Source organism: Scleropages formosus, chromosome 6 (assembly GCF_900964775.1).
Source record: "Scleropages formosus chromosome 6, fSclFor1.1, whole genome shotgun sequence".
NCBI lineage: Eukaryota > Metazoa > Chordata > Actinopteri > Osteoglossiformes > Osteoglossidae > Scleropages > Scleropages formosus.
In genome coordinates this window covers 13,718,764-13,739,434 of record NC_041811.1, presented here as the reverse complement: position 1 = coordinate 13,739,434, position 20,671 = coordinate 13,718,764, and the positions used below count along the sequence as shown (strand labels likewise).

The following is a 20,671-nucleotide window of genomic DNA, read 5'->3' as shown; positions in this document are numbered from 1 at the left end:
GGTGAAGGAAACAAACTACTTAAGAATCACACATCTGCAGCTATGTCTCTTTCTCCGAATGTAATGCACAAATTGTAATTTCTATGAGATGTATGTCGCTTTGGAGAAAAGCATCTGCTAAATGAATACATGTAAATGGAGAGTAGTGCAGACAGAGGTGCAAGGTGTGATGGTAGAGGTGGTCTCATGCAACACGGCAGCAAAGCGACAAGGACGTGACGCTTACCGAGGCGCGGCGAAGTGATGGTGTTGACATTGACGCGCTCGTTGCAAGGCTGCAGGTGGCACGGCCGGTACGCCGCCGGCTTTTCGGATGAGAAGCACTCGTTTCCGTGGCGCCCCGTGATCTTGTGCATGCACTGGATGACACGCGACTGCATGCCTTTGCCACAGGTAACAGAGCACTGCAGAGAACACAGCGCATACAGGTCAAGGGTGAAACGAAACGCCTACGGGAAACAAAGGGTCAAGGTTGCAGCAGGTAGCGCAGCGGTTACATCAATCCCCATGTGCCCAGAAGGAACCGGTTTTGAATCCCTCCTTGATCACGGTACTTACCTTGAATTGCTCCAGTAAAAATTACCCTGCTGTATAAACAGGTAAATCCTTGTGAGCAGCTTTGAAGGAAAGTGCCAGCAAGGGAAATGTAAATGGTAGATAACAATACCAAGAACTTCCTCATATAACTGCACCAGGATATTTAAAGAACTTGAATTTGTTTTATCGGCCATTTTGATAACCAGATACCAAGAAATAATTGATCTCTCACCAGGAAGTCATAAACCTATATGTGGCAAACATAGGTCAGTGGTATTTAGACCATGGTGCTGTGATGTTATGTTTGTCACTGAGTCCTCTGGGGGTCTTGTACCTGCTGTGAGGAGAGGCTGTGGGCTGTGGCCCATGGCGTTATCATTAATGGAAGACAGGAGGTGATGTGTTGGCAGGACAGTGTGGTGTGAGCAGCACATAAAGGGTGGAGGCCACAATGGTCCAAGGTTTTTTTAATGCTTTATAAGTGATGGAGAGCTTGCTGCCGAAGGGAGGGTATGGTAGAATACCGTACTTACTTTTCAGTGTTCCATTCAACATTTCAATTAGTGAATCAATGAAAAATTTTACATTAATATAAAAATTATTGTAATGTAAGTTTTATATATCAGTTTACAAAATGGTAAAAGTGCTTCGCACAACATACCGAAGATTATTTTCAGCTATTAATATGTAGGGCAGCATGGTTACAGATCAGGTAGCACTGGGGTCTCACAGTTCCTGGGCTGTGGGTTTGAATGTGGCTCAATCTGCATGAAGTTGGCATGTTTTCCCTATGTTCACATGTGCTTTGTGATGGACTGGCGTCCCATCCAGGGTGCATCCTGCTGAACACCCTATCCTTCCAGGACCAGCTCTGGACCACAGCTGCCTTACACTGGGCAAGCAGTTATTGATGACGACTGGAAATTCATACCAAGTAATATTAGGGAATATAAAAGGAAGAGAGTTTTGAGCAATCGTCAGTAAGCTATGCAGCTAAAGAGCTGTATGCGTTCTTCAGTGCCAGTAGGAATAACTCCACTGACATGTCAACCCATCTGACCCGCTCAAAGTTGGCTGGCAGTCAGAATCGGAGCCTCCCAGGCGTTATGTCACACGCTGAAGGTCCTTCCAGCCAGTCGGTGTTTCCATTTCTCCCACCCTCCCCTGTATCTGTGATAAACCTGTCATTCAAAAGCCAGTTACCCCCATTTCTGGGGCAACATCAGAGGGTGTTGCAGTCATTCACGCATCAATCTTTTTTTCCCCGCTCACATCCTGTCCCAGAGCCGGGGCCAGAAGCAGTCCAGCCCTCTTACACACCAGAAATGCAATGTCTCTAAACTCATCTGTACACTTTGAAATTCAATACATTCTCATCCTTTTAAAATTGTTGAAAACAATGAAACGTCTGCACATTTGAGGTGTACCTGACACTACAAACCAGGAGCATGAAACTCTGATCTGGGGAGCCACTGAGCACATAGGTCTTTAACAAACTGAGCTCTCAGTTAATTTCTAACAATTGAATTATCAAAAATACACAAATGCAACTGTAATTCTTAAACTAATTTTTTGCAACACATTTCAATATGGTTATCATTACTATATTTCATAATTCCTTCAGCTGGTTCTTGATGATTTTAAATCTAAACGAGACTAAAGAAAGTCATCCCAACACTTTGTGCAGGATATCTGCAGTTCCCATCAGTGTGATCTTGTCAATTTCTGAACATCAGTTGTATTTGGTTAGTGTGGGAGCATCCCAACATTATTACAGAAACCCTAATGATGATTATTATTATTATTATTATTATTATATGGGACAGTAGAGCAACAGGTAGCATGCATGAGTCTACTCACGGTCCAAAGACATGTTTCAGGTGAACTGGTGACTTGAAATTTCCCATTGTGTGTGTGTGTGTGTGTGTGTGTGTGTGTCTGTGTATGCATGCATTTCTAACAATACAGGGTGTATCCTGCCTCACATCCTATACTTCCAGAATAGATTGTGGACCACTGTGGCCCTGCTTGGACAAGTGGTGGATGGCAACGGATCATCGGATGGACAAATGGACGAATTTAAGAGCAGAAGTGAGTTGATACTTCTAGTATGGTTTAATTTAACTCTGCAGTCTGACTACCATCCACAAGTACATTATTAACAGTAAGTCCAGCTCGTTAAAATTTACTCAAAATTGCTAGTTGTCAGCTAGGAAATACTCCGATTATATGTGTGGCTCAGATGGGTAAGACAAGGTCTAGCAGTCCTGGAGGGAGGTCCCAGGATGTTCACCTGCCATATGACTCATGCCTCAGTAGGATGTGGAGGAGTCTGGATGCTTTCAACACAGGGCGGGGAAATAGGATTACATCTCATGTTTACTGGTGGATAATGAGCAGCAGGTGGTGAACAAGTTAAGGTTGTGGACCTGACGTCTATACGTTGCCAGTTGGGCTCTCAAGAGTTTTGCCGGTAGGGTCCTTGAGCAAGGTATCTTTAAACTGTTGTTTAACTCATACTTTGATCCATAGCAGCTTTTTACGTTTTTAACTACTGTCACAGCTGGGTATTTCTAGTTCAACAATTCAGAGTAAGTACCTTGCTCAAGGGTACTACAGCAGTGCAGGGAGCAATTTAATGCAGCAACAACTAAGTCCTGTTTCCCGCTACCTGCTTCCCCTGCCTTGCTTCAATTGCTCTGATAAATTATCCTGCTGCACAAACCGCTTTGGATAAGTAACACTTCGAAGGGAAGTGTCCCACCTTGGCCCAGTCTCCAGTCCTCCAGACGTAGCACTTGGAGTAGTCCTCGCAGTCCTCCACCTCGCGCGGCACAGTTGACAGGTCACATTTGCGCCGCGGGTTGGTGCATTTCACAGGCCGGTGCCGAGCCCCTCTGCCGCACTTCACTGAGCACTGCAAGTTCCCAAAAAAAATTACCCGTACCACAGGGGAGGAGGGACACACACACAATTTACAATAAGACCTGTCCCAACAATGTGTCCCCTGCATTTGCCCAGGTGCATCATGACTGGGGGTCCTGGCAGGACGATCAAAAGCAAGGAAACAACCCTCCTTCCCCACCGCAGATGTTTTGATTTCTATCCCCAGGTGGATTATGGTGTCTTACAGAACAGGTTTTTAAGGTGGTTTTAACTTACAAGTAGAGAATGAGGATTATTTTTTTTTTTTTAAAATTCACCCAAGAAGTTCAGTTATAATTATCACATACAAATGTCGTCAGTACACTGAGCGGAAAAGCTTAAGAACAAAGTGGAATGAATTCAGCGTATAATCAGTACGAACTCCTGCTCATCATGGCTCTCCTTTCCAGTGAAGACTGAGAACGCCCTCCTGGGGCTCATGAGATGCTGACTGCCTGACCACCACACCCAGAAGCAGCGGATCCATCCCCTATTACAATGAAATGAGTTCTGAATGGCTCTTCTCCGTTTGATTATTTTATGGTTCATCCCAATGGTTGCAGTTCATCTTTTACCCTATGGTAAAAGAATGGCACATTTACTTGTGCTTACACTTACTGATAAACAATTCAAACCTATAAATGTCATCTACTGCTGCTCACATAAAAGCATTGCAAACACACTGCTGCAAAGTATTCTAGACACAAACAAATTTTTCATTACAGGATTTGACAACTATAGAAGTTTTGTGTTAGAAAACTTCATAAAGTCAACTAATACATTGTTTCAAATGACTATTGTTAAAACGTTTGCGGTCACTGCTGGTTTGAATTTATCCAAAACTTACTGGAATGAAATTCTGGCGGCAGGTGGCGTACTGGTTAGTGCTGCTGCCTTTGGACTTAAAAAAACCTAAGTTCACATTCTGTCATCTGCTGTAGTACTCTCGATCCAGGTACTTACCCAGAGTTGATATGGTAAAATTACCCAGCTACATAAATGGGTAAATAATTTTATGTAGCTTAAAATATTCTAAGTGGCTTTGGAGAAAAGGATCAGCTACATGAATGAATATAAAGGAGATGAATCAAAGGGGATGGAGCACCAGGGGAATGACTGACAGGTAAACCAGTCTTGATGTAACCTCAGCCTTGCTATGTTGTGTCTATTGCTAGACATCCTTACTGATCACAGCGTGATACCCAGAAATGACAGAGCTACCTCAGACCACACGCCAGCCTCCCACACGGTCAGGCAATCCTGGCCCTCGCACCGCTGACTGGTCGCGGGCTTGGGGCCCATGCAGTCCCGTTCCTTGGCCTTTACTAGGGTACCGTTGCGTAGCTGCAGGGTGCAGGCCACTTGCCGGCTCTGGGAACCCTTCCCACAGGTCCTCGAGCAGGATGTCCACTCTGTCATCATCCACCTTGGGGGTTGGAACACATGTGCGATCAAATCTGTTGTGCTGCCCATACCGTATAATACATAACTCTCTGTGGTTGAAGTCCATTGCATCCGCTATTACATCGGCCATTTTTCTGCAGGTAATACATTTCTGTTTTTAGTTTTACATTGTTGTTATTTGAAAACACTACAACATGATAAAACATTACAATTCCCAGGAGTCCCTCTAAAACATTTAAGAATATTGATATATACAGTGCAATATACACTATATATGCATTTATGTATATATATATTTTTAAATATAATTAGTAATTATCTGTGTGTGTGTGAATAAAACTCAAATAAATGAGTAATTTTCCACTTACATACACTATACAATGAATTTTAGGAATCCAGTATATGTTTTCAGTTCCCTTTTGGTTTAATGTAAAACGATTTTTATACACTTTTAAGAGCATAAAATGCAGAAATGGGACACTTCATGCAGCAATTTTCGACAGTGAGGATGTCCAACGGGGTCAGAGCGTCCAATTTCCTGTTTTTAGCAGGCGAAGTCGGCGTCAGAACGGCATTGCTGGAATCCATTTCCTGTCTGGAGCAGGCTCATGTGAAGGTACTGTACGTCTGCGCGAGGCCAGGGGCATGGGGAGATTATTATGAGCGCTGTTCATGGCGCACGGATAGGGAGACGGGGGGGACGGGGGGTGTAGAGGGGCGTGGGGTGATGGGCTCTGGGGTAGAAGGAGGGAGAGGACGGAGCGGCCGGGATGATGATGGATCATCTGGGAGACAGATGTGAGGGCAAGAACACTGAAGGGCTCGGGTGGGGTGGACCGGGAGAGGAGAGCGAGGCCAGCTGGCGGCCCGACAGCCAGACTGAAACGTGACGTGAGCCCAGAGTCCATCGCCGTCTCGCCCGCAGACATCGCAGCGGAGTCTGCACGCTCTTATCGGCTCATTCAATTTGCAGGACTGGATTTTACTACACCGGGCCATATTTTATGCTCCTTTCTCGTGGGTGACAAATTAGACTGCAGATACAAACGCGAGTTTAGAGAACGAACCATTTTATTCCTCCGGATCGGCGTGTGAGAGGAAATGTGCATGTCACTGTGTATTAGGCTAATTTCTTCCACGACGGCCATTTTAGCCAGAAAGAAATTATTCGCCAAACTCCAATTAGAGCATAATGGTCTGCTTCACTACGCCTTCGTACGGGTATGGTGTGGAAATATTTTTTCACTCGTCACTGGGGCACATGAAAATGACTGTGACTCATTACAACATAATTCTGTCACAGAAATTAAAATATCTGTTGTCAGTGACTTCACTGTTATAGGGATTATTTTCCCTCAGCAACCCTGGCCAATTACAGCAAGAGCCACGAGGAAACATAAACGCTGAATAAACATTTCTGTATATTGAGTGGATAATTTAATGTTTCCGCACCAACATTTAAAGTAGGACACTGTTGCTCACAAGCAGCAATAACTGAAATACCAACAAAGCTATAAATATCAGGTAGCATGGTAGCTAGAGCGGCTGCCGTGCACTCCAAGGACGCGGGTTTGCGTTCCTACTTGAAGAAGGCACTTATCCTGAAGTGCTACAGCGAAGAAAATCCAGCAAACAGCCACAAAAAAATGACAGAAAATGTGTATATAACACGCTACATAAATGGGTGATATCGACGAAGTCGCCTCGGAGGAAAGGGTTAGCTAAACCACACGTTAACGGCATGTTAAATACGTAAAATTTTCTTCAGGGAACTAACCGAAAGGCACCGAGTTGGTAATTTCATGCTTAATACCAACTGTATAGTAGCCTCTAGTGAGGACGCCGAGCTCCATGTGCACCAGAAATCAATGCGATTTACACGGAGAGGATGGGCTCGCTAAGGCATCACCGCGCCGTGACTGACATCCAATACCCTTTAATCACAGAGGCCTGGAGAGGCGCCCGAGTCGCAACTTGTCTCGTGTTTTTTCTCAAGAACATTACAGTCTCGCTCTTTCTTCAAAAAGACTGCGAGTTCATCCCCTGTTTTTCAACACAACACCACAGTTTACTTTAATTATGTTTTTTCTCCCGCCATCAAAAGGCCGACAAACACAGCTATCTTTGTACCGACACTAAGTCCCTGGCGGCAGGATCGACTGCCGTCAGCGGCGGTGGTGAGAGACGCCACAAAAGCGAATGTTTTCTGCTGTGAAGCGCTGAAGGCTTTGTACTCACCATGTCCCCGCAAAACCCCGCGGAACAACCAGTGAGAGGCCCGATTTTGTGCGACATTTGGAAAAATCGCTACCGCGGCAGCACTGAGTGCGAGTGATGACATTGCCCTAATGCAGGCGTGTCAAAAACTCGCTGCGCCAGGTGTGCCATGATCAGAACACAAACCCATTCTGTGCTATTCATACCAAATTGTTTCCACAAAATACTAGACTAAACCTGATTCACACCATTTCTCATAAAATCATATGAATTTGCAGCAGTCCCCAGTGCATACGCTCATCCCTTACATAAAAAATGTTTCAATGACTTATAAAAATAGACACAATCTTTCAGACATTATGTTCTGTACAATGGGATTTTTGCCCATTTTGTGGTCATTTTACTTCCACAATGGGTATTTTAGTCCATTCAATGGCATTTTTTGACTATTTCATGGTCACTTTACTTCCACAATGTGTATTGTACCGTGTACAACAGCATCGCCACTTGCCCTGGATGTTTTGGGACAGAGGCATACACTTCGTGCCACAAAGGTTTTTGCCCCTCAATGGGGGCAGTCTGACTAAATCTAGCATATTAATCTCTAAATTCTCCTGGAAACAATGCCTACTGGCATAAGTAAAGCATCAATCTAACAAAAAAAAAAGAAAAAAAGTAGATCTAGTGTCTAAGATTTGTTAGGAACGTTGCACTGTGCCTGTGTACTTTGAGAATTTTATTTTCATCATATTTATTTACTTCAATGAATCTTTTCTCCAGAGTGAATGACAGCTACCTAATCAATATCATAGCTGGATAAATTTTTACTGTTCACAGTCAAAGCAAATACCTTACACAATGCTAGTGCAGCAGGAGATGGGATCTGAGAGCAAAGTCCAGGTCTATCTGCTATGCTACCTGCTATTTCTTGACATCTGTGAGCCAAATGGTCAAAATTTCTCCTAGAAAGTCCAAAATCCATCCTATTACATGAAAGATGGGTGTACTTTAACTCATGAGACAAAAGGTACAAAAGTAATGAGGACAGCTAGGTGAATACGAGAACGACTCGTTGGGTACTGAGTTTGACGTGTGAACCCTAAAGACAAGGTTGAGTCAAAACAGCAGGTGCTAACCTGGTCTGGCAGGGCTGCTCATTGCACTTGCGTACTTGTGGCTCTGGTCTCGTCAGGTGGCTGCACTTCCGGCTGTCCACCACGCTCGTTGTCTTGTTGACAATCTCAGTGCAGGTCACCATGGTCCTCCTTTCTCCTGGTAATATTGAATTTACAGTGAAAAAAACCTTTCACCTCGTAAATACTGACAGTTCGAGGGGATCAGAACCCGAAGCACAAATTCAGACTTGGGAATTTGAATGGTGGTGTGTAACTTCATCTTGACGGGTTTACAGTGGACTCTCTTTTTTCACGGAACAGATTTATTCATGCGACCGTTCTCCACAGGCCTGAAATATTTCTTGTGTTTTCTACATTGGCAACTGCTTTTATATTCCCATTTCTGAAAGTACCAGACACTCACATCCAGAACGCTTTACAAGGGAGTCATGTTACGGACAATGCAAAAAATGTGAGTAAGGAGAGGTGAACAGAAGTATGAGAAACAGAACCAAGGGCAGCACAAATGCAAGCAACTGCACAATGCTATGGTAAATGTGGCCCTGTAAATTTACCTTTTTCGGTGTAAATTTAAACTGTACAGATTCAGTGTAAATTAACAGTTCTTAAAAATAACATTATAGAAGCATGGTGATGCAGTGTGTGGTGCTTGTGCCTCACAGAACGTGGGCTGAGCATTATGAGATGGGTTAGAATCCAGACTGAATAAATGAATAAATTTAAAGGTAAACATTGAAAATCCTTCCATCCATTATCAATAACTGCTTGTCATCCAGAGTCATGATGGTCAAGCGGCTATCCTGAAAGCACATGGCATGAAGCAGGGTACTCTGGTTGGGATGCCAGTACATCACGGGGCAATCACACAAACTATGAGCAATTTGGAGTCACCAGCTCACCTGAAACACATGTCTTTGGACAGTTGGAGTAAACTCATGAAAACATAGACAACATGCAAACTCCAGACAGATTAGACCGTTTTTGAACCCTCATTCAAACCCACAACTTAAGTCTTGTTAACATGCAAACTAAACAACAACAAATTCACAAAGCTGTGATATGGTTATCTGGCATTTTTCACAATCTAATGGTCCCGTCCGCTCATGACCACTGAATGATTGACAGACTTCATGGTGAGGTTTGGATACATCCTCATACCTCCTCCACACACAGCATGGCAGTCTTCCCAACCGGAGTGGGTCCACATATAGAGAGGCTCGCTGGCCCGCCCCACAAGGACGCCTCAACTGGGATGGTGTATTCATAGTGGATCCCGCAACTCTGGTTGGTGAAGAGCAGCACCTGTCATGATATCACACAGCTTGAGGGTACAATCAGAAGTTCTGAAACACACGCAAATGAGACGACATGGACTTGGGAACCTGAAGGAACTTAACCTAAACTGGTCCAGCGAAAGATGCAGCTTTATCAGTATATAGAGTTGTAAGCCATATATAGATAAAAGTGTAAGCTATGCAACATAAAAGTGAAAGATGTTATCACTGTTTACATTTACTCAGCTAACTGCCATTTTTTTTCCAAAGCAACTTACAATGCTATTTAACCATTTACAGAGGTGGGAAATTTTAGGCTAAGGACATTGTTCAAGGGTACTACAGCTGGAGGAGGGATTCAAACCTGGAACCGTTGGGTCTAAAGGTAGCAGCTCTAATCGCTGCCAGGTTTGTACCTAACCAGCTGCTACACTTAACTACCCGCCATGCTGACACTTGTTCTTCAAGCTTGACTTGCTTTACCCATCCAGGCTGCTCAGCCTACAATACCTATGGCTATTTTATCATCTTTTACCAGTCTGAAACATTTCACAAATGGGTTGCAGAAAGTTTCAGCAATAGTGTCTTTGCTTTTTTCTGTAGTAACCTGCTATGAAATCCATTTAGTATGCTGTTTTTAAGGCTTCCTAGTAGTGGAAAAGATACGGACATAGGATAAAATATAATAAATGTATTGAATGAGATACATAAATGTAATTATAATTATTATCTTTCAAACATTATTGAATAAAAAACGTAAATCTTTCTTCTCATACAAGATTGGTCATATTCTGCTCAACTGCAGTTAAAAATGGGTCACCAAATGCAAATTTGCTCAGAAATTTTTTGGCACATTTCTATTCAATATCCAGCACGACCCTGATTAATTTCCCTGCCTTAGGACTGCCCCCTGATGCCTTAATCTAATTGGTGTGACTAGTCAAACCCAATGGCTTGTCGGGAGGATAAGTCTATTAAAATGATAACCCCGTAATCCCACCCATGACAGTGCTACGGGGGAAAAGGTCAGCTATTAACCCGACTCATCTCAACTTCTGTTTTTACAGCAAATTCAATTTTAAACACACACACACACACACACACACACACACACACACACACATTTTCAGAACCGCTCATCCCATAGGGGGTCACGGGGAACCGGAGCCTACCCGGCAACACAGGGCGTAAGGCCGGAGGGGGAGGGGACACACCCAGGACGGGACGCCAGTCCGTCGCAAGGCACCCCAAGCGAGACTCGAACCCCAGACCCACCGGACAGCAGGACCGTGGTCCAACCCACTGCGCCACCGCAATTTTAAACATTTTTATATTATTAATAGCTCTTATTATGCACAATAATGGGTGACGTGAAATACTGCTACTGGATCTAATTTTGGGGTCTAATACAGTGCTGTAAAACAGTGCTGAAGATGAAAGACTGGAGATGGATTGATCAGCTGTACTCAGAGATATGAATGCAAAAACAAGACTATATATGCGATATCAGATTATGACAGTAGTGGTGAATAAGGCATTTTTCCCTATATTCTCACCATAAGATGCAGTGGGGAAGTGGTGGGACCTTTGGCAGACATCTTCTCCCACAGACCCCTTCTGACATAGTGTACCGTCGTCCCGGCGATGTTGAAAGTGCCCGGAAGCTCGATTTTCCAGTTGCTGTTAATCGATTGCTTGCTGGCATCTTTGAGAGCTGCAGGTAAGCAAACTCATCAGAATCACGAAAAATTGTATGACGAACATATGTGAAACAAACCTAAAGAATGAGCTTCAAGCTAAATGATTACTGCTACTTTAATGTGCTCTTCATCAAAGATGGACTTTTTAAAGCGGAATCCCTCAAACAAGGTAAATACTTCCAACTGTTCATGTCTGTATGTCCACACTGAGTAAAATGATGGATTCATCAGACCTTGGAAACATTATAGTCATTACATACAAGTAATGATGACCAATGATTTCTGTAAAAAACTCTAGATAGGTTTAAAAGCATAGCTAGTAAAACAAATTTGTTTTTGAAAACAAGTTGTGGAAATTTCATATAGAAGCGCAAACTGATCAAGGTTACAGATGTAGCTGTACGGCTAAGGAACTCTGCTAGAAAAAAAAAAAGAAAAGTACCGCTTTACAATGTAGAGGTTTAACCTGTAAAAATGGACAGTCTGAACAAGACTGTCAGCAAAGCAATTAAGCTGCGTAACGTAATAAAGGGTAAATTGTCACTTGAGACGTTTCTATAAATAAACCACTTAGTACTGGGCAGGGGCACGTCTGCAGAGTTTTGTCTGCGAGGAATCAGTGGTGTAAGACACTCTCGCAGCACCCTCCCATGTGGCTCTTTTAAAACAAAGACCTTAAAAGGCTACAGCGTCAATCCTTTACTGTGAGGTGGCGGACGAGTGTGATTCTAATCATGCTTTGACGTGACTGTAAATTTCAGATGGATGCCCGGAATGGATATTGAAGGGAGCGGCATTCCTAGGGAGGTGCGGCGCCGCAGAAAATGCCGGATTGCCTGTTTGAATCAGCTCCTTTGAAACACAAGTGAAAACTGACATAAGCTGGAGGCAGCAGTCAGCAGAATAAGCAGAAAGAATAGAAAAAAAAATTTTTTGGATCATGAAAGCATGACTCTCCCAGGGTTTGACTGACACCACCAAGGATGGCGCAGTGGGTTGGACTGGGTCCTGCTCTCTAGTGGGTCTGGGGTTCGAGTCCCGCTTGGGGTGCTTTGTGACGGACTGGTGTCCTGTCCTGGGTGTGTCCCCTCCCCCTCCGGCCTTATGCCCCGTGTTGCCGGGTGGGATCCGGTTCCCCGCGACTCCGAAGGGGACAAGAGGTTCAGAAAATGTGTGTGTGTTGAACAGCAGAAAAAGTACACCACACTGTGTTTATTTCCCTTATATCCATGTTTACCTACAGTAGCAGTCAAAAGTTTGAGTACACTTGATCAGGAAGTGAGGCACCATGTCTTCGCAGATCTCAGAGATGTAGGACACTTGTGAGTTGCTTTGCTTTCACACTTCTGTCCAGTTCCTCCCATACAGGGATTGTCCAGGATGCCCAGATGGGCTTACACTTTTCACTGGTACTGTAGGCCAAAGGAAAGCAGGTTTGGACAAACTAACCCAAGCAGACAGGCAGTAATGAAGAAAGGGAGGAAGGTGGTGTCTCTGTAAATGAGGAGCATGATTCTTTGCAGTCGAACCTACTGAATCTGTAATAGGGAGTATCTTGGCAGACGCATTATGCCCTACTCCCTGTCAGCTGACACATATTAGAAGTCTGTGGGCAAAACACTAAGACACAGACACAAGAAAGAGGAGGTATAGAGTCTGATCACACAGGCAGCAAAGTGCATGAGAAAAAGTGTCTGTAGAGAAGGTGCAATAAAAAGAGACAAACATCTGAAAAGCAAATGATCATTTGGTGCTCATCTGAAATGCTTCACCCCACATTACAGTTGTGTTGGAATCAAAGATATATAGGTACACAAGCACCAAGCATAATAATGGGCATTCACAGCACTGTGGAGCAGTGCAATGGAATTGAAAGGGACCAATTACGTGTGATGACAGAGCAGGTCCAAGATGAAGAAAGAGACCTGTGCCAACACAGAAAACCAGTTACACCTGCTGTGGGCTGGGAAGGGAAACATTTGGTGCCTTCAAACCGACTCTTTTACAGCAGGGTACCAGGTATCGCAGTGGCTAAGTGCACAGATCTGAAACCAGAAGACTTCTGGCTCCATGCCCAGCAAGCACCCTGCTGAAGTAACTCTGGACAAGGCACTTAATAATAGCAAAGATAACAATAAAACCGTTACGTCCCGTACCGAGGTAGCTCTGAGTGGGCTTCTTCTCTACGACTCTGATCCTCCGAGCCCCAGTGGGAATGACCACCGCCTCTACATAGCCTGAGGGACATGAAAAAATAGTGAGTGGATACAAAGGGAAAAGAGGTTTCGTCTTTGTTGTGACGGTAGGCCGAGGGCACAAATGTGGTCAGTAAAGTGGGCTGTCACACGTATTTGCTTCCATTTACATTTACTTTTTACGTGTATTCATTTAGCAGACACTTTTCTCCAAAGTGATGTGCATCTCATAGAAAATACAATATGTACTTAGATTAGCAGAAAGAGACACTTAGATACAGACGCATCGTTCTTAAGTGCAGTTAGTTTGTTTCTTTCCACCATATGGCCCAAAGCTTCCTTTTGTAAAGAATGAGCTGGTTGTGAACCATAAAACACTGAAGACAGAAAAGTGAAGAAATGAAACGTTGCATTGACTATACAATTTTAGAAGTGAAAGTAAAAATATTAGTATCCAAAAAATATTGAATGTTCTCTTTATAAAGAAGGACTTTTAATATCGTTTAAATGCACAAAGCACGAATGTTCTCAGTTCTTGCTCTGTTGTGGTGGACCGACTCCCCCCTCTCTCTCAGAACTGCTGAATCTCTCTCTACAATTATAAAGCACCTTAAAACTCACCTCTTCCAGACTCACTCGATCCTTTAAGTTCATGTTAGGTGTAAATGTTCCTGCACCGTAACTTTAAGATCATGTCCAGATAAGCCTTTACCCAGCTACTTCTGTATTGTACATAAATGTTTATATGCATCTCAAAAAAAAACAATATTACTAGGAAGGTGATCAGGAATCCTGGATATTCAGTACGTGTATGATGTACATTGGTTCATATGGTGGAAAGAAACAAACTAACTGCACTTAAGAATCACACGTCTGCATGTAAGTCTCTCTTCTGCTAATGTAAGGAACACATTGTATTTTCTATGAGATGTACTGTGTGTTGCTTTGGAGAAAAGTGTCTGCTAAATGCATACATGTAATTGTAAATGTAAATGGTCCAGTAAGACAATTCTACCACAACGAAATACATTTTTCAAAAGTTTTGCTTTAAAATGACCTTGTAGCTTCAATAGATGGTCTTCTGAAGTACAACTTTTACTTTACTTACTTTGCAGATATTCAGTTTTGTTTTAGTACGGAAAGCTATACAACATCTTGGCATCGGTTGCAGGGTTGGAATCGTGGCTGGATGTTCAATTATTAGTACAGCAATAAGAAGATGGCTGGGAGTGCCAGGCTGTTTAAGTAGCGTAGCGTTATATGCTAAGGGCATGTTGGAGCTGCCAGTACAAAGTTTGGTGAAGGAGTACAAGTGTGCAAAGGTGGGTTTGGAGCTGAATCTAACGGAGTCAAAAGATGAGATTGTGAGGAAGGTGGTGCCGTCAGTGAAGACAGGTAGAGGGTGAAACCCCAGAGATGCAGTCCAGAGTGCAAAAGGAGCGCTGATGTTGTTGGATGTCGTTGGGCACGTGCAGAGAGGAAAGGCAGGGTTTGGTTCTGGCCATTTCCAGCGGTTGTGGAGTGCAGCCCCGGAGACAGACAGACGGTGGTTGGTTGTTGAGCAGGTCCGGGGGCAGGAAGAGGAGGTGAGGCGTGCAAAGGCGGTCACATTAGTTAAGCAGGGTCGGTGGGTGAACTGAGAAGGCTTGGAGAGGGGGAAGTTACGCTGGCAAGATGTGTGGGCAATGCAGGCGAGTCGCCTTAAGTTTATTGTTGGAGCGACTAATGACGTGCTACCAACGTCACAGAATGTTAAGCAATGGCCAGGTGGCGATGGTTCTTGTAAGTTGTGTAGCAGTGTGGCAATGCTGAGGCACATTTTGTCAGGGTGTAAGGTTAATTTGTGGCAGGGGCACTATACTTGGCGCTATAATCAAGTTCTTAGATGTTTAGCAGGTGTGTTTGAGAGTAAGCGGCAAGCTGTGAATTCTCTGCCTGTTGGCAGTTTAGCTAAAGCAACTGGTTTTGTGCAGGCAGGAGACACTAGCACTGTGCAAGGGCAGATGTGCCCGGGTAGGTGGGGTAATGCACGGGACTGGAAGCTGCTGGCTGATGTGGGCAAGCAGCTCCAGGTTCCGCAGGTCATTGCTGTTACTTCACTGCATCCAAACATGGTGTTATATTTGGAGGGTGAGCGTATTGTGTACTTTGTAGCGTTAACAGTGCCGTTCGAGGATGCTGTTGGGGAGGCATACGAATGGAAACTGTTAAAGTATACAGATCTTGTGGCAGAGGCAAGGGACTGTGGGTGGAGGGCTCATGTGAGACCAGTAGAGGTAGGTCTTAGAGGGTTTGTGGCTAAATCAGCTACGGCATTGTTGGGGGAGTTCGATATTAGAGGCCCCTCGTTAAAGGCGGCGGTGAAGGAGCTGTCTGAGGCAGCTGAGAAGGCAAGTCAGTGGTTATGGTTGAAAAGAGAGCAGGGCAGTTGGGGTTACAGGTTGAAGGGAGGTGTGTAGTGGTGGAGAACTGGTGGCAGATGGTGAGTAATGGGAGGCAGGTGGTAATTAAGGAGGTGTGGCCTTGTTAAGTAGGATAGTTTAAATTTGTGGAGTGGTGCATTTGCAGTTGATTTGGCGGCAGGTATGGAGGTAAGGTTAGAAGGTATGTATGGAGCTGTGGTTTAACTGGTTGAGTTAGTGGGGTTGCAGTATTTGTTGAGGGTGGAGGGGGGTGTGTCTGGGACGTCAGACTGCACCGTTGAGCCTTCCAGAGGTGTCGTGCGCCTAATTCAACAAAATGCCAACGAAGGGAGGTGCCTACTTGATAACCTCACTGAAATACTCATGTTGGTACCTGGCTGGTGTGGTTTGTTGGTTTCGTTGGCGAGTTAGGCTTGGTCTGTTGGTTTGGCTTTGTTGGGGTTGGTTGATGGCTTTTTGTGTTGGTGGGTTAGCCTTGGTTTGGTTCTTTGTTGGTGGGTCAGACTTGGTTTATTGGTTTGGTTTTGTTGGTGGGTCAGACTTGGTTTGTTGGTTTGGTTTTGCTGGTGTGTGACTTGATGGTTTTTTTTTGTGTTGGTGGATTAGACTTGGTCTGGTTTTTTGTTGGTGGGGTTGGTTTGATGGTTTGGCATGATGGTTGGGGTTTTTGTGTTGGTGGGTTGGGCTTGGTTTGTTGGTTTGGCTTTGGGGTTGGTTTGATGGTTGGTTTGTTGGCTGCTTTTGTTGGTGGTGTGGTTTGATCATTTTGAGTTGGTGCGTTAGACTTGATTTGATGGTTTGGCTTTATGGTTGGTTTTTTGTGTTCTTGAGAGTAGGCTTGGTTGGTTTCTGTTGGTGAGACTTGGTCTGTTGGTTTGGCTTTGGTGGGTATGGTTTCATAGTTGGTTTTTTTGTTAGTGGGATGGCTTGATGGCTGGTTTTTTGTTAGGTTAGGCTTGGTTTAGGTGTTTCTGTTGGTAGGTGTGGTTTGATGGTTTTTTGTGTTGGTGGGTTAGGCTTGGTTTGGTTATTTGTTGGTGGGTTAGATTTGGTTTGTTGTTTGGGTTGGTGGGATTAGTTTTGGTTTGGTGGGTGGGTTGGAGAAGTCAGTTAGGCTTCTTGGTCTCAGGTCATGAAGATGTTTGTTGGCTACGCCGGGTGTTGTCCTCTGTGGTTTCGGGTTGGTGGTTGGACTGGGTCCTTGTGTACAGCCGTTGAAAAATACACACAAGGTATAACATCTTTTCCTGTGTATCTTGAATGTAATGTACATACACAAAGAAGACTTAGTGGTCAATGTGTTGACCTTTGACACGACACCTGAAAGCTATTCTGCTATGAAACATTACAACAGCGTTAGGGCAACTCGGACAGACAAAGCAAAATCCTCCAGGAAAATGGAGCATTTCCTATGCATCCAAAAAATGTAATTCAGAAGTGAAATGTGGTCAGAGCGTTCACCTTGCGAAAGGAAGAACATGCTCCAATGTTCAGGGAAATGCAGGACAGTTGTGTCTGGTGTTGTGTTGATCTAACATTCTCAATTGCTTTTTAGTAGAGTCTTACTGGGTTGCTGTTGCCCTCAGGGAGCACAGAACATACAGACCATGCCGAGACACAGCAGCTGTCTCATTTTGGAGGCTCTGCTCTCTAGTGCAGACAGCTATCCTTTTGTGCCATACAACGCACTGTACCAAGCGCCCCGCTGGAAAACGCAAACCAGGGAGCCTTGAACAAGATGGAATGGTTTAGGACGTCTCTGTTTACGCGTTCCGTGGAATCGTGAGGGCACACAAGCTGTTTTCTAAATTTCTTTTACAGCGAGACAAGCCTGCAGACGTTTCTGCTTACCCTCTTGTTAGACATAAACATCTGTCAGAAGAGACCTCACAGCGGTACCTTTATTCGCAGGGAACTTCAACACAGCTTAGCGAGAACGACACACAAGTAAACAGAGGGGAAGGAAATGCAGACCTCCTGTGAAGTGTCCCGGCAATAATTCCTCAATGAAACACCGTGTTTGCTGTCCTTCCTAAATGTATTTACACGTAAATATTGGTTTTGTGGAAATAAATTCCCATAAAAAATCTTAAATATTACTGGAGCATAATCTGGGAAGGCATATTTCTTTGCAGTGGTATTTCCCTCAGTTACAAGTGCCATTAGTATAAAGTTAAGCTTCAGTTTGGCAGGATCCAAAATACAAATGCGAAGATTTTTCATATCAGCTGCACCCTAGAGAAAAGTTCGTAACCTGAAGTGCTTTTCCCGGATTAATTGAGAGCTATTCAAAATGCATTGGATTAAAATGACTGAAACTCATTTTTGCATGCATTTTGTCGCAACGGATGCGAATAGCAAGTGCCACTGAGGGTGTGCTCTACTGAAAGATGACCGACACATTATGAGTAACATAGTACATCTAGTAATGTAAGTCACACCGTGTGGGTTAAATACATACTATGTCCTCACTTTGGAGGATCCTGTCTGCTAAATAAATAAGTAAACCAAAGCATTCAGCCAACAGTCACACAGTGGATATTTTGGGTTGTCACAATACCTGGTCCAAGGGTCTGGTTGAAGTCACCTTTTATGACCTTGCAGGACTTGCCATTCCCATTGCAAACTCCACAGTGGTCCTCGCTGGCCAGGGACCCCAGGATGGCATCACAGCCCACTTTCTGAAAGGTTAAACAAAAATGATGTTTTAGCTTATATGCCTTGTACATTAGTTTGACCTTTGTAACTCAAAATGTAGAAAGGTAAGTAGAGTTCAGGAATGTAATTACTGGATCAATATAAATAAAGGATAAATCATTTATGGAAAAAAATTATTTTCATAAAAATCACCAGTTATATATGTTACAATTACATTGGTATCCAGAATAAAAAGTTACCATAGTCCTTAACTCATAAACTGAAATCTGCAAATACTATTGGCATATGGCTATAAATATTTGAGTACCTCATAAAACAGCCTTAATAAGTATTTGAAAAAGTTAACAATTTTACCTGAAACTGTGCATTATGTGAACAACTTCCCTACATCAGAGGACTGAAGAATGGCCACTGTTTAGTTTTATGAGTCCAGTATCATAGCTTGACACTGGTGAGTTATTTATCTATCTAGCAGAGGCTATTCCGCAAAATGACACACAAAGTTAGCTTTGTGTACTGAGCTACTGTAGTACTTTACCTATTTATACAGCTGGGTAATATTCACTGAAGCAAATCAAGGTAAACACTGCAGTCAGAGGTATTACAGCAGAAAAGGGGATTTGAACCCAAATTCTTCTGAGGGCATGCTCCTTGCTTCTCTGTATGCTTCATTTAGTGTCATCTGAGTGAAGTTCAGCTGAAGCTTGGGACAGACCACATTACTTCACCTCCAAAGAAATTCCACAGCAACCAGGTTAGTGGGTCATAAAACGTAGAAGGTAAAGGAAGCCTGGATCAGAATCAATATCCAAATAAAGGATAAAAGGTGGGAAGCTCTGCATCCATGCAGTTAGATTATGATGACCGGCAAGGGGATATTGTACTTCTTTGTACAATTCTTTGTAGGAATTCATTTCAGCTGCCCCCTTTTTTTTTTTTTTTTTAAATAAGGCACGAACTGCTGACCCTCAGAGGGCCATAAAAATGATGCAAGGTTGTTTTGGGTTTTGGAGGTTCATGTCAGTGCATAATTTGCAGACAGTTCAATCTTACTGCTATGGTACACCTGCAGAGGCGATTACCTAAGAAGGGTTTTGAGTTCCTAGAAGGATTGTCAAAAACATCTGGAAACTTCAATCAGACAACATCGAATGATACGTTTGCAGCAGTAACTCGCTGACGAGCCATCATCAAGCATATTTATTCTACAAAAGTGAATTTCTTAAAATTTCCTCCAAAATTTCATACTGGAGAAACTTATAAGTCATCACTGACCTTCCTATACACAGTACTTGGGCATTTGACAGCAGCACTATTGCTTGCATTTATTGAAACTGCCATAATGTTTGACATTTGCTGGAACTGGTTGCTTGTTTCAGTATTTCTTTCAGGCATATAATATCGTACAAAAATATCAGAAGCAAAAAAAAAAAAAACTATTGTTTAGGTACAAGAAAAGTGACACTTGCTTATATTTGGCAGTTACAGTTAAATGGTATATAGATTAAATCATGCCTGGCCAAGATGCCAAGATCTGGTCCTGAGATATCATGATGAAGCCCCAAGTGGCACAACTAAGGTGGAAGTGTCATGATGAAGCCAGAGGTGTGGAGACTCTTAGCGCACCTGACAAGTCCCGTTGGCACAAACGCCGGACTCCTGCGGGCCGCACCGGGTTCCATCCAGGACCTTGTCTGCAAGCAGGACGGGCTGCTCCTTCCCAGATGTGGAGCAAAAGAGGGTGCACGGCCTCTCTGGAGTGGGAGGAAAGGACTATCCGTCACTCGGCACACCTTAATATGCTACCACTTGTGAGCGATTCTGAGTATGAGCACTGGTTGAGGAATGACGACGGGAATGTATCGAACATGGGAAAGGCACTGCTGGCAGACTGCGTGCTGCAACGCATGATCCAGCATCGCTGATCCAAAAATCTGAGAGACATTTTTCACATTCCAAAACCCAGATATAGAAGAGGTGATTGGCTTGATTCCACCTCTGTCGAAAAGATGTATTAAGCTCAAGAAACAGTGTCATGAAACGTTGTTGCAAATGAAAGGGAGTCTTAATTTTACAGAGCTTCAAATTGCGCGTTAGGAAAGCCGCATCGTTTTCAGGCTTCCGTCTGTGCAACTGAGTGCAGTTGGGAAAAGTGTGTTAAATGGAAAAAGAAATACCAAAACACTTCTAACAATATGACAC

The 20,671-nt window shown here is 43.7% G+C and overlaps 1 protein-coding gene across 1 annotated transcript in view; it reads right to left on the bottom strand.

Annotated features, from left to right (window-relative positions):
- LOC114910704 (A disintegrin and metalloproteinase with thrombospondin motifs 19-like) overlaps nucleotides 1-20,671 on the bottom strand; it is a 36,508-nt gene that overhangs the window by 3,955 nt on the left and 11,882 nt on the right. Inside the window, 10 exon segments of the mRNA XM_029252852.1 lie at nucleotides 227-404; nucleotides 3,302-3,454; nucleotides 4,684-4,888; nucleotides 8,220-8,355; nucleotides 9,378-9,455; nucleotides 9,458-9,521; nucleotides 11,050-11,207; nucleotides 13,350-13,430; nucleotides 18,372-18,492; nucleotides 20,096-20,223. Of these exon segments, the coding sequence (XP_029108685.1) occupies nucleotides 227-404; nucleotides 3,302-3,454; nucleotides 4,684-4,888; nucleotides 8,220-8,355; nucleotides 9,378-9,455; nucleotides 9,458-9,521; nucleotides 11,050-11,207; nucleotides 13,350-13,430; nucleotides 18,372-18,492; nucleotides 20,096-20,223 (1,302 nt within the window).